The sequence below is a fragment of the Grammomys surdaster genome, unplaced genomic scaffold, assembly GCF_004785775.1.
Source record: "Grammomys surdaster isolate TR1022 unplaced genomic scaffold, NIH_TR_1.0 229, whole genome shotgun sequence".
Classification (NCBI taxonomy): Eukaryota; Metazoa; Chordata; class Mammalia; order Rodentia; family Muridae; genus Grammomys; species Grammomys surdaster.
The window spans coordinates 4014648-4029381 of record NW_021604674.1 but is presented as its reverse complement, the minus strand read 5'-3'; the positions used below and the strand labels follow the sequence as shown (position 1 = coordinate 4029381).

At 42.6% G+C, this 14734-nt stretch overlaps 1 protein-coding gene across 1 annotated transcript in view; it reads right to left on the bottom strand.

Annotated features, from left to right (window-relative positions):
- Plce1 (phospholipase C epsilon 1) overlaps positions 1–14734 on the bottom strand; it is a 248841-nt gene that overhangs the window by 62741 nt on the left and 171366 nt on the right. Inside the window, exon 7 of the mRNA XM_028773472.1 lies at positions 4014–4689. Coding sequence (XP_028629305.1) covers positions 4014–4689 — 676 coding nt within the window. The remainder of the gene's footprint in view (positions 1–4013; positions 4690–14734) is intronic.

Here is a 14734-nt window from a genome sequence, read left to right as displayed (position 1 = left end):
AACCAAACCAAACCAAACCAAACCAAACCAAACCAAACCAAACCAAACCAAACCCAAAACACTTCCCATCCTGGTCTCAGAAGTTATTCAGAAACTAACACTGTGGGAAAATTCATTAAGACTTTGCAAATTAGGGGCTGGGGTGGAGTTTAATTGACAGAGTGCATCAAATTTATTTCCTTTTACTATTTCCTGTAGCTTTTAAAAAATTCTGTCTATCTATCTATCTATCTATCTATCTATCTATCTATCTATCTATCTACCTTTTTATGTTTGTACACTGTAACCTTTTAAGGGTAGCCCTTCTTTATACTTCCAAGAAAATATTTGTAAATAGATTAAAAAATGAGTATGTGTGTGTGTGTGTGTGTGTGTGTGTGTGCCATTGGCCTAGAGCACAGAAGAGGGTATCAGATGCTCTGAAGCTGAAGTTGCAGGCAGTTGTAGGCCTCTAATGTAGATTCTAGGAACTGAACTTGGGACCTCTGCAAGAACAACATGTGCTCTAGCCACTGGCAATCTCTCCAGGCCTTGTAAATAGATTTTGATTCACTGAAAACAATATGCAGATAATAAAGATGATTTTTGTGTGTACATGTTTGTTTCTTTACCCTAGTGGTTAATGGTTATCTGCTCTTACGACTTATCTATGAACTCCATCTTTTGTATCCAGGGTGCAACATGAACACTTGATACCGAAGTCTTTAGATGATCTCCTATAATGTGACTTATATCTGTGACTTTTATGTCTAGTTCTTCCATTTTTGACTTTTACTTTATCAATTTTCTAATAGATATTGATGGACCTGTCAAAGTGGAGAATACACTCTCTTAACCAGTGATTGATGCATGAGTCACCCCCCCCCAAAAAAACTAAACAAAACAAAAAATCAGAATCTTCCTCCTGAGGTTGTTTTAAACACAAATTTCTGCTGTTGTCCAGGCCAACTTCCAGCTACTATCCTGTCACCTTGGTCTCCACAGTAGCTGAAAATATATAGGCACATGCCACAGTACCTATGGATGGTGATCATTCCACCAGGCACAGGCCTCCTGAAAGCAGTACAAGCAAATGAACTGTTCTGGATACACCAAACTGAATACATATCACCTAACACAAACCAACAAATAGACTTACACAACCTCATTGAAGAACAGACTCTTAAGACTGGAAGAAGTTTTGTAGAACTTTTGTCTGTTGACCTGTTTTAAATTTGTGTATCTTTAAATTTTTAACAGACCTGCTTGCTATAGGTTACATGTGGAAAGAATCATCAGCATAATCAATCTTTGCTGTTTCAGTTTTCTTAATTTCAGAATATCCCAACATGGTGCAAAGTTTACTCTTAAGACTACCAGGCCAGGAGCTTAACTCTACACAAAGAACTATAGGCAAAGGAGGAAAGCCTGGAGTGGGAGGGACGGTCTTCCTTAGGGAAGACAACATTGTTTGTCCAGAGACAAGTGGTCAGCCCTGAAACTATGTGTACAGGTAGCACTATATGGACTGAACTCGTTATTTTTAAGAGTATACGTGTATATACATATATGCATATGATAAAAATTATTAAAAAAATAAAAGAGGTCATGAAATTGAAGGAGAGTTGGGAGGACTATATAGGGGTGTTGGAGGGAGGAAAGAGAAGGTAGAAATGCTGTAATTAAATTATAATCTCAAAAAAAAGTTAAAAAAGAAACCCAAGAAAACCAGGCCAGGAGAAGACAATTCTTTTGTTTAATCTTTCAAGGAGGCTTTCTGGAAACTAAAATACAGTGTGAGTTGTTTTATACAAAATAATAAATGTTTGGGATGAGTAAAAGAGATACTTTCTTTTCTCTTTTAAAAAATTGTGAATGAAGGATGTTTATGAGTGGACACACGTTCTTAGTTTTAGCAAACTGTGTAGAAGTTGATGGTTAGGAAACAGATTCAATAAAATAAAGATCCTCAGCGGGCTGGAGAGATGGCACGGATTGCTCTTCTGTAGGACAAGAGTTTGGTTGCCCACACCCACATGGCAACTCAAAACTTCCTGTAACTCCAGGTCCAGGGAATCCAATGCCTTTGGCCTTGACTGACCCCTGCATGTACACACACCACCCACATACAGACACACAGCGATACATAATTAATTAAAAAGTAAAAATAAGAGACAGGCGGATTTCTGAGTTCGAGGCCAGCCTGGTCTACAGAGTGAGTTCCAGGACACCCAGGGCTACACAGAGAAACCCTGTCTCGAAAAACAAAAACAAACAAACAAAAAAAAGTAAAAATAAAGCAAATCCCAAGTGGTGGTGGTATACACCTTTAATCCGAGACCCGGGAGGCAGAGGCAGGTAGATCTCTGAGTTGCAGGCCAACCTGGTCTACAGAGCTAGTTCCAGGACAGCCATGTCTCTGTCTCTGGTAAAAACAAACAAACAAAAAACAAAAACTAAATATTTTTAGAAAAATTTATGTACTTTAAGATGCTGGCATTTCTGTTCTATGAAGACCATGAAACTAATTCACACCCTTTGGTTAATTTCTCTTTCCCCCCGCCCCCCAGCATATAGTGAGTAACTTCTGTCCATTCTTACAACCAAGATGCTTACATGATATTGCTATATTTAATCTTCCCAGCTGCTCACAACTCCATTTAAATACTCAGGACTGTGGCCCCTAGCTTTGCCCTTGACAGTGTAAGCCAAAGCTAAGGGGCCTGTGTTTCTTCCACTTTCCACATGAACATCATTACATAGTTCCCTGGTTTCCATTACATTACATTTTTGAAGTTGAAAAGAAATGTTTTTTATTTTCTATGTATACTTTTCCAAACTTGGGATAAAGCAATGCACGTATAGGGCTGTTAACATAATTTTGGAGAAAATCACACGGATGTCCAAAAAGTTTAACTAATGAAATAAATAGTTATTCTTTTTTGGTACTAGTTCATGGCAGAGTGTTGTGTTAATATGTGTATGTAAGTCGTTCAATTGGTATTTGAATGTTATATATCACAAAGCCTGGTCTAGTTAGTTTATCTAAAATGGAAATAGAAATATCTGCTTCCTGCATGTCCCACAGGAAGCTTCAAGCATGAAGAGCTAGTTGGAAGAAAAAACAAACAAACAAACAAACAAACAATCCCTCTGGGCAAGTCTACGAGGGACTGGAAGGGATTAACTGTGGAATTAGGCCCCATTCTAAATGTGGGCAGCACTACCCTGTGGACTGGGGTTCTGAACTGCAGCAGGAAGTGAGCTGAGCAACCGCAGCATCCTTCTCTCTGACTGCAGATGCAGTGCCAGCTGCCTTAACCCCATTACCATGATTTCCCCCACACAGCACACTGTCCCCTCAAATTGTGAGCTAAAGCAAATTCATCCTTAACTTGTGGCTTCCAGGCACATTGTCCCAATGATGAGAAAAGCCACCAACACAGGGACTGTATGTGCAGTGAACTGAACAAAGTTCTCAAAAATGTCTTCAACCTCCTGGTGTTTTGTGATCTTTCTACTTTCCTAGCATTGGGGCATAGATGTCACACTAACTAATTAAACGTCTCCCAGGTTACACGCTTAGGAAGAAGCCAGATTGGATGAGTTAATGAAATAAAGCCGTCTCTTTAGTCTTCCTCATCCTCCCAAGTGCTGGGATTATAGGCATGTGCCACTATGTACGACTTATGGTGTTTTCAGCTGAGACCTTCAGTTGTACGGGTGGGTTCCTGTCCAGATGTGAGAAGAGCATTGATCAGTCACTGTTTTCACACAGAATAGCAAGAGGACCTGCCATGAGCAGACACGCATAATAATTTACACTTTGTTTTTACACACTGTGAGCTCTGTCAAGTCTCATAGACATCCTACGCACAAATTCAGCTAATTTCCAGTTTTTAGACAGGGATATTGTGGCCCTGGGAGGTTAAGGAAAGCTGCCCAAGTGTATACAGGTGTAACTGACATACGCCAAGAGTATGTCCTGAGGATTGTGCAAATCAAGGGAGAGGGCTGGATGCATCATCCCTTACCTGATAGAGGCTGACATACTGTTTCCGAAGCCACTGTTGTCTTTGGTCAGGGAACTTCCTTATCTTTCTCACAGCTGTAGTGAGCTCCAGCAATCCACTGAAAAGCATCTTAGCTGTGTGCTTTGGCGCCACAAAGTGCAGTAATCTATTGTCGGTGGTCTGAAGCCCATAGAGCAGCGTCACCCCTGTCTCTGACAGAAGCATGCTGCTAAGTTTGTTCTGGACACACACAGTGTGTATATCAATGCCAGGGTGTCCCATGTACACAGCCTTCACTGAAAACAGATCCAGGATTCCCTCTGCCAGGCCGTTCACCCCAGCGTTGCCCAGTGATGGGAACTTGCCAGGCTCAGCCATGTTACTAAGCATACCAAGCTTGGGTCTGGCACCAGCTGGGGAGGCAGTGGGAGGCTTCATCCAGGTCAAGGTGCTATTGTCAGGCTGCAACTGGAGAAAGCAGCGGGCGGAGAGATGTGTGTCCTGGTCATAGTGGATGACTGTGGCCCCCTGCAATAGGAACTGGTGCACATCTGCTTGGATGGACAACACGTACCATGGGATGAGCTCTGTGCCATGGTCAAAGGCTTTCTGTGACTCCTCTGATCCATAAGGGTCACACTCTTTGGACTTCTCAAAGATGTCATTTTCTGAATCCAGCAAATCTCCAATTATAAACCTGATGGGAAAAGATACAAATTTGCTTTGCCTTATAAACAGAAGGGGACCAACATGGAGTCTGCTCTTCACACACAATAGATGATTTTCTCATCCTGCTATAAATGCAAACAGGCATAGGAAATATAAAATGCTAAAAAACATTGGGTGACTTATTTATACATATCAAGGCAACTGACCACAGGATGCTTTGTGGTACTCTTGACGGTTTTGAGAAATACAACTGGGTATTTTGTAGAAGGAGCTTTAGTTAGGCTCTGTTTGATATTTTGCTCAAAATTAGACCAAGGTTATGGGGTTAGGTGGGGAATGGTATGGCAATAAAGTATCATCCTTATCACACTTTATAAACTGCACATACTTCTAACATGACAACCCACTGATGTGGACCTCAAACATGACTGAGGTAGTGTTCTTCATGCTCCACTGTATTATTATTTATTAATTTATTTTCTAAAGATTCTTTCCATATATACTAATTGGACACAAGTCACTATGTCCAGATTACACTGAAAGTGAGAGTTGTTATGTTCCACCTCCTAGGGAATGGAAAAGCTACATATTACATTTTTGGAATTCTTCTGCACAGGAGATTTATCCCTTTTCCCCATCTGTTTGCTTCCTTATCAATTTTACATGCCAGATCCTTACTGTATGGACTTATGGATATTTAGCTAATGCTTTGAGTGAGTTATAAATTAATCATACTTTATTTATTTAATTGCTTTGCCTACTAGGAGCTCTTTCCACGTGTGCTTCTTTCACAGACTCAGATCTGTTTGCTTTTGCTTTTGAGCACTTGCTACTTTGTGGCACTGTGAGACACTCCAGGCTCTTCACTCTGCTTCCATCCCACAGTCAGACATTTACCTAAAGGAGTTTGCTTCTTTTTACTGAAGAATGATATTAGAAACTAGTTTTTGTGTATTAGGTACAAACACATAAGATTTCACCCAATTTTCTTGATGTCACGTGTTATAATAAAAAATTAAAAAGGAAGGAAATCTTGCATGCGTAACTTAGCTCCCCACTGAAAGTGCTGTCAGTGACAATGGAAAGACATCAAACACTCATGTGTATCTCCACAACTGCCTCACGCTTCATGCCCTCTGCAGTCACACTGAGAAGAATGTGTGACTCTGCTCCTGTATTCTGTGTGATCTTGTCAAAACATTCAAACTCCGAGCATCTCTCCACTTATCTACTAATGAAGTAGATGCTCACCTCACAAAGCAGGGGGAGGCATCAAACAAAGCAAAGGTTACATGTGCACCCAGCTCCAGGTCTGGCTCAGTAAAGGACACTACTATGAATGAAGGTAGGGAAACAGGCATCACTCATTTGGCCTTTCTTCCACTGCCTCTGCTCCAGGTTGACTAGCCAGCTGTTATGGAATGTCTGGAATGGCTTTTTTCAGAGAACAGCTCTAAATTTCCCTTTGGGGCCACTATCACATTTTTTTCTGTGACACTTGATATTAGATGTTTAAGTGAAATGGGGTGAGGGGTAGCTGATACCTGTAATTGCAATAGTAAGGAGGCTGACGCAGGAGGATTGCCATGATTTTAGGTCAGTCTCAGCTACATAGTAACTTTTAGGATAGTCTGAACTACAGTGTAGCATTCTATTTAAAAAACCAACCAACCAACCAACCAACCAACCAACCAACCAACCAGCCAGCCAGCCAGCCAGCCAGCCAGCCAGTCAACTACCAACCAAAGTTGAAAGAGAAAGGTTGTAAGCATTGGTAATTATTAAAACATAACCTGGTAGTTTAGACATAGATTTTCTGATTTTAATTTAATTTAACAAAGTTTTCCTAGTGAAAAGCTACAGGTATTGTGAAAAAAACATTATCTAGATAGAAGAAAAGGATATGGCTTTTCTGGAGGCTATCTGTGCTTCTCAGAGAGGAGGTAAGCTATGCATGTATGTAGGGGTGCAGGGAAGCAGTCTTTCTTGGCATCAGTATTTATTTTCAAATACAAAGATAACTAATGCCAGATGGTAATAATTCCATTAAAAAGCATTCATCCAGGGGTTAATTTCCAAAATAAAATTGACAATTGTTTGTAATGAAATAAATTCCTTTTAAGCAGGAAGCTACTAGCATCTTTTGTCTCTTAGAAGATAGAGTGGATTTTATGGAGTTCTGAGCCTGACTCCCCTGGGAGACAATTTTCTGTGAGTTTACGAAAATGGATAAGATGGAAAATTAAGATTTATTTATGAACCAAGCAATGTTAAGCAGATCAGAGCTGTGGTCAGCCAGCAGAGAAACCACCTCATCACTCTTAGGCATGAAAATGGAAAGAAGATTTCTAACCCCACTTTTGAAGAGCTTCTATGGTATCCCACATTAGAAACCAGAAACTGATACCTGCCGCTTTTCTAGGGACACCTGATGAAAAATTCATATTAGGTGACAAAGGACTGTTTGTCACCATGCTTATATATTTTCTTTGTAACTGTTTATTACTTTATAGAAATTTACAATGACTACTTGAACATGAATCACCAACAGATGATGACTTAATTTTATGTTTTAAGACGGAAGAATATCACCTTTATATATGACTTGTCACAGCTACTCCTATGATTTAAAAAAAAAAAACCACTGTTTTTAAGGTTTACCTTTTTGCTCTTGGCCCCTCGACCCCGCGCCTGCAGGTTGCCGTCTCCCCTCCCCCCTTCCTTTCCCCCTCTCTCCACGTGGTCATGGCCGGCCTCCACCTCTCTGCTCTCTCTCTCTCTCTCTCTCCTCCCGCTCTCCCACTCTCTTAATAAACTTCCCCTTGTGGAACCATCTAGTCTTGTGTGATCTGTCCCAAGCTGCACACGTGAAAATCCTTTTATTGGTGCCGAAACCCGGGATACGAAGACTTTGGGGACCTCAGCTGCTGTGGCCGGACAGGATAAACACCACACGGTAACTGCCCACAAGGTCCCAAAAAAGATTTCTTGAGCTAGAACAAACCCTGTCCTTCTCTGAACCTCTCTAGGATGGCTCCCCTTAGATGAGACACTTCACCTCTCCCTCTCGAGACAGTTTCTCATGGCTGAGTACCCCAGGCCAGGCCTGGACTGCTACGATTGCTCCCCTTGGATGAGACACTTCCCCTCTCCTCTCGAGACAGTTTCTCGCAGCTGAGTACCCCAGGCCAGGCCTGGACAGACTGTTCTCTCTCCCTCAGGAGCACCGGCTCCAAATGCAGTCTCCAACATGTCTCTTCCACGGGTGAGCATTTACTGTTTTCTCCCAGGATCACCGGCTCTGCCCCACTGTGTCTCTCCCAAGGGAAAGCCTTTCGTGACCTTTCCCTTCGCCTCCTTCGTCATTTGCAGCCTCCTGGACACACTCAGTTCCATCGGTTTGCCTGGAAAGCTAGCGGGTCCAGGGCCCAGCTAGCTCCCCTCGCCTCCTCTGCGACTGTGACCGGTCCCCCAGTTCGCCTGGTCCCTTCCCTCTGCGGTTCTTAGCTCTGCTCTGGGTCTTCCCCTTACATCCTGCCGCCTGGGACCTATACCGCCATAAAAACTAACGTTGGAGTGATACAGGACATGCTTGCTTTTCTTTACTCACTGCTGCCAGAGACACTGGGCAACAGCTTCCAGCTGCTAACAGGAAGTCCCGCCCTGCTGCCACCAGCAGACCTGCCCACGGCATCTGTGGCTCCCAGCTCTAACCCGCCAGCTATACCATATGCTACTATTGCCAGCTTTCTTATTCTTGTCTTAACCAAAATGCTTCTTTGCTAATACAAAAATGTGCTTTTCTCTTCCTATGCAATCTGCCAAAGTTACTTAAGACTCTTTCCTAACCCGTTTTGATGGATTTTTATTCAGTTACAACCAATCCTTATGGCTCTCAATCTTGTCAGAAGTCTGCTAATCGTATATTTTAAGTTTATGGCTGATAGAATGCCCAAAGCCTCTAACAGTTAGCCCAAGATGGTTTCAGAAGACCTGGACGCTGGACTCCTAGAACATACAGCCTAGACTGTATGTGGACAAACACAACTGGATACCCTGAGTCAAATGACTTGGCTAAAACAAGGTAAGTCATTTCTCACGTCACGTGTATCCATTCCACAGAAAAAAAGCCCTGCGGCTTCTGCGCTTGGAAGCGAGACTGACTTCGCCCAAGAAACTATGGAAACCACGGGAACTGTTGGCTAGTGGACTCTGTCATTTTTTAAAAATAATATATAACTGGTAGATTGTTGTTTACTCTTTCTCAGACTTCTGACTACATTGACAGCTAAGTTTTCACAGATATTATCTGTTACCTCATTACCTAAACTCAGTTGAAAGACTACTTGTGTTAACTCATTCTGTTATCTGTTTTATAAACTTATAAGCTACAGGAAACCCACTCAGATCTACCGCTCATGGATGCCATCCAGATAAGTACATCTGCCTAAAATTCCCACTTACTACCTATAACAAAGGGTGGGATCCCTCTCTGGGTTTCAAATGTACATCTTAGAAAAAATTCTTTCTCCAAGTGTTCTTAATCTTATTTCCTACATGTGTTGTTAAGTCCAGGTGCGTCCAAAACAGATCCAGAGAAGCAACCTCCAAATGCTCCATCTCCTGCCACACACACAGCTGCTGCTTCTACTGGACCTGTTCCTTCTGGCCTATCCTCAGATGGCTCCATAGACCCTGGACAACAGAAAACAGCCAGCTCCCCTAAGACCGGACAAAAAACCCCCATATCCATTCTTCTAAGTTCCCCCCTAAAGACACATCACTCCCAATGTCAGCAGGAAGTATCCAGATTTCACTACAGCCCTATTCCTGCTTCGCCATCACCTCTTTCTAATTTTTTAAAATTAAACCAAAATGTGGGAATGTTAGTAATCTGTTAGTAACTCTACCTCCACAGTCACCTGGCAATAGCCAGGTGTGCTCCTCCCCATAGGGTAGGCCTGCCCACTATAAAAGGGGCTGCTTGGCCCCTCCTCTCTCTCTCTCTTGGCCCATCGACCCCGCGCCTGCAGGTTGCCATCTCCCCTTCCCTTCCCCCTCTCTCCACGTGGTCATGGCCGGCCTCCACCTCTCTACTCTTCTCTCTCTTCTCCCGCTCTCCCACTCTCTTAATAAACCTCCCCTCGTGGAAAAAAAAAAAGGTCTACCTTTTTGAAAAATTGTGCTTTTAATTAACTTATCCTTTTTCTCAGTTATAGTTAGTTATCTAATTACTTAATCAATTATTTCCCAAAAGAGACCAGTGCTGACTTGCTTCATGTCAACTTGATACAAGCTGGAGTTATTTGGGAAGAGGGAATCTCAACTGAGAAAATGTCCCCAACAGACTGTCTTATGGGCAACCTGAGGTGCACTTTTTTGATTGGTGATTGATGTGGGCAGGCTCAACTCATCCCTGGGAAGATAGTCCTGGGTGCATCTGAAAGCACACTGAGCAAGCTATGAAAGGCAAGCCAGTAAGCAGGCTTTCTCCATGGCCTCTGCATCAATTCCTTCCTTGAGTGCCTGTCTTGAAGCCCCTAGATAATAGACTACAAGCTCTAAGCTAAAATGAACCCTTTCTTCCCCAAGTTGTTTTTGGTCATGGTATTTTATTACAGCAATAACCTAACTAAGACAAGAACTGTTCCAGGTCCAAAGAAGTGGTAAGAAGAGAAGCCAAGGATTAGCTCCTTTCCAGTTAATGTCTTTAATACTGCAAGGCAGAAGCTCCTGCTCAGCTTCACACACTAGCTGTGCTCTTTATCACTTAAGCAAGTGTCTTCAGCTTCCTGGGCATCTCCTCATCTGTACAGAGGACGTACAAGCACACCATAAAATGTCAGTGGCATGTGGGTAGACTCTTCACTCTATTCATCTTTTGTTGAGACCTTGGATGTGTGTGTGTGAGTTGGGGGTGGGCCTTGGGTGTAGAGGTCAGAGGTTGGTCATGTCTTCTTCAATTGCTCTTTACCTTAGTTTTTGAGACATGGTCTCCCACAATTTGGGTGCTGAGAATTGAACTCGGGTCTTTTGGAAGAGCCGCCAATGCTCTTAACTGCTGAACTATCTCTCTAGCTCTGTGGACATGAACTTCTTCTTCTTCTTCTTTTTTTTTTTTTCGAGACAGGGTTTCTCTGTGGAGCCCTGGCTGTCCTGGAACTCACTCTGTAGACCAGGCTGGCCTCGAACTCAGAAATCCGCCTGTCTCTGCCTCCCGTACATGAGCTCTTTATGATCACTTTTTCTGGGGATTCTATGAGTACTCCCATTGGGTTTTCTGGCAGGAGCAGCTGAACGCTTTGACAGGAATTCCAACACATTGCATGCTGGATAAACTGAAGAATCATGAGAGAGATTGCTTGATTTCTTCTTTCTTTTCTTCCTTACCTCATTTATTTCTTCCTTTCTCCTTCCCTCCCTCCTCCCTCTTTTCATCTTTCTTTTATTTCTTCCTTTCTTATCTTTTTCATTGAGTTGGGTGTTGTTGTATGAACAGGGGCTGGAGGCTATCATTTTTTAAACTCAATAAAGCCCAGTTCCACTGTCCTTAGGACCTGCAAACACTAAGCCTAAGACACTCTGAAGGGGGCATTTTCACAAGATGCTCTGGGCAGAGGCAAATAAGGAAACAGTGGTTGCTGGGATGGCTGCTGGGAAATCTATGAAATCCTGCCTCCCTGCCATGTATCCAGGGCTTTCTTTTTAGAGTAGCAGTCACTTAAGGCCAGGAAATTACTTCCACTACTTAGGACAAAGATCTCAAAGTGAGGATTTCAATATGTCTTCCCAGCTTTGTGAAATAAATATTTGCATCTTTGTGGTTTTCTTCCCCCATTCTCAGGATGCTTACAACAGGATCTGGAAAGTGGACAGTGGAAGAGAATGTTCTTAGGATATAGATGATTAAGTGATGAAGAAAAGGGAAGGGAATAAATAAAAAAAATGGAAATAAATTTCTTGTAAGAGGTAACTTCCGTGTCAGATGCAGACTAGAAGCTACCTCCCTGTGACTCTATGAAGAAGTGTCAGGGTGTGTGTGTGTGTGTGTGTGTGTGTGTGTGTGTGTGAGAGAGAGAGAGAGAGAGAGAGAGAGAGAGAGACAGAGAGACAGAGAGAGAGACAGAAGAGTGATATAGAGACAGAGAGAGAGAGAGAGAGAGAGAGAGACCATTACTGAAAGAGAGGAAGAGCTTTGGAAATCCATAAAAGGGGCAACAAGACATCTGAAAGGTGCAGAGAAACAGAAGGCCGCCACACTAAGCACAGCACTGGTGACTGGGCTCTCTGGCACAGGAAAGCAGAAACAGAATTGTCATCTGGAAGGTATATAATCAGATGGCTCTGGAGAGAAGATACTGGTAGTCCCAACCACAGACAAATCCATACTTCTCGTGACTCTCAACTCCAGTTGTAGGTCTTGCTGAGAGAGTGACTTCTTTAGCGGGAAGAGCCAGCAGTAGAAGAGAGTGCAGCCAGCTCTGAAACGTTCTCCTATCCCAAGGGTGTCTGTCATTTAAAACAGGGCTACCTTGGCAGTTAAAGAAAAGGAAGACTCACAAGATGAGGAATCAGATTCAATTGGCCCTAGCCCCAAGAGTAAGAAACAGTCTTGGGGGAAGTTGTAGGGAATGTGAAGGCTGGATGCTGGCATGTGGCAGAAGGCCAGGAAGAGAAGTGTATAGGAAGAGGTGGTTCTACCCTCAGTGACTGGGAGCAGAACTCATCAACTGAGAGCCATTCTGGCCTTTAACAGCCTTGAGCCCAAGGTCAGCAAACAGCAACCTCTGGAGCTACTAAGCTGCCATGGAGTTGCAGTAGACCCTTTGACAGCTAAAGCTGCATCCCTCCAGCAGGATATTTAAAGCTGAGTGGATTTTGAAAGCAGAAAGACAGATCCACCTGTATAAATCTAAGTAGAATGACTGCTTCTTCTACACCCAATGAGCTCAAGAGGAACCTCTGAGCTACATTAGCCACACTATGAAGTGTGAATGGAGGACTCTTGGGAGGCCTGGAGAACGCACCCAGACCACAGACTGCAAAGCTAAGTGTGGCCAGCAGAGGGCCCTGGTGTGCAAAGAAGAGAAGATACTAGGTGACAAGACAGCTCTGATTGCAGATGCTTGCCTCAAACAGGCTCAGTGCCTGCATAAACTATAAAAAAGTAAAATATTCAGGGGTCTGACCCACCCTCTTCCTGCTGCATATACCTGCAGTCTGATCTACCTTCTCCCTGATCTATATAACCAGCATTCTCACATTTTCAAGGTCCCAGAAAGATTTTACTCTAATCCTTCACCTTTTTCTTTTTCCTCCCATGTGTTTTCCCTTTTTTTTTAAACAATGCTTTCTTTAAGTCTGCGAGGCTTTCACATGATGCCCTCTGATTATATTCATTCCCCTCTCCTAAGTCCCCCCAGATTCTCCTGCTCCTTCCCACCTATCCAAAGTTTTGCCACCCCCTGACCCAGTTTGTGCTAGTCAACTACTACTGGTGTAGTGTCTCCCTGGAGTGTGCTCAATATACCGGAGTCACTCAAATGAAGAAAGCTGTTTTCTTTCCCAGCAGTAATGAAATGTCAATATCTCCTCTGGGCCCTAGTAGAGAGAACCAACAGTATTACTCTGCTAATGATTTATTGCCATACCCATAGATCAGTGCATCCCTCATCCCTCATCAGAGAAGCTTCTTGCTGTATATTCCAACTGACACAAAGACTCACAACTAGCCAATGGGAGAGAATAAGAGACATTGGAATGCTCATCTCTCATGGTTCAGGGATCTTTGCAGAAGAAAAGATTCTAGGAACCAGAGATGGTGAGTGACTTCAAGAAAACAGTGTTTTCTTGACACACATGAACTCCCAGCAATTGTAACATCATGCTCAGGACCAACTCAAGTGCAGGCTAGACAAATCCCAGCATGGAGGAGAGGAACTGGGTACCAAATCCCCCTTTAAAGGCATTTACAGTTATTTTATTTTACCATGTTTTAAAAGGCTTTATGTATTCATTTTTTATTCTCCTTTAAACATTTACACAATTTTGTTTTTCCTGGACACTCTTCTTTCTGGTCTCCCACATTACCCCTTTTAGCTTTTCCTTCTACTGCACTTTTAGTAGTGTTTTGAACACATTAACTTTAAGAAGCTATCAGATTTTAATTTTCCTCTTTTTTCCCCTTCACTTATCTATTCATCTCATTTTGATCATGGGTCTGCTCACCATCACAGAGCCTTTCTTCATTTTATTTTTCTGATTTCCTGCTTTTCCCTCTCTCTCTTCATTACACTTTTTACTCTTATACTTTCTTTGGTTTATTTAATCTTGTCTCTCCTCTATTTCCCCCTCTCCCTGCTCCATTCCTCCACAGGGTTTATTTACAACTTTGACCCTAAATAAACCATAACTCAATAGCAGAACTTATAGTAGTACAATTTTCTGATTTATATGTAAGAATGGCATCCCATTGGCCTTTCCTTGTTTCCTTTTCTTGTAGGGTGTGGTTTTGTGGTGACAGGTACCATTGTTTGTTCTCTCCAAAGTAAGCCACACTGGAAGTGTAAGCTCTCAAAAGCGAGATCCCCAATAAGAAGGTGTTCACACAAAAGCAGAAGTGACACTTAAGCCATCATAAGTACGAGTTACAGCAGAGTAACACAGCCCACACTTAGCTCCTTCAACCACTGAACTCAGAGAGGATGGACTAGGTAAAATGAGACACTTCCAAAGAGTTACAGAAGTGCAGGTGAACACTGTAAAGTAGCAGGATACACAATTAATATACAAAAGTCAGGAAGTAGCTTTCCTTTATGTCGGTAGTTAAACTATAAAAAAGGAAATCAAGAAAAATATCTCATTTAGAGTTGCTTAAAAACACCTATGAAGCTGGGCGGTGGTGGTGCACACCTTTAATCCCAGCACTTGGGAGGCAGAGACAGGCAGATTTCCAAGTTCTAGGCCAGCCTGGTCTACAGAATGAGTTCCAGGACAACCAGGGCTACACAGAGAAACCTTGTCTCCAAAAACAAAAAACAAAAAACAAAAAACAAAAAACAAAAAACAAAAAA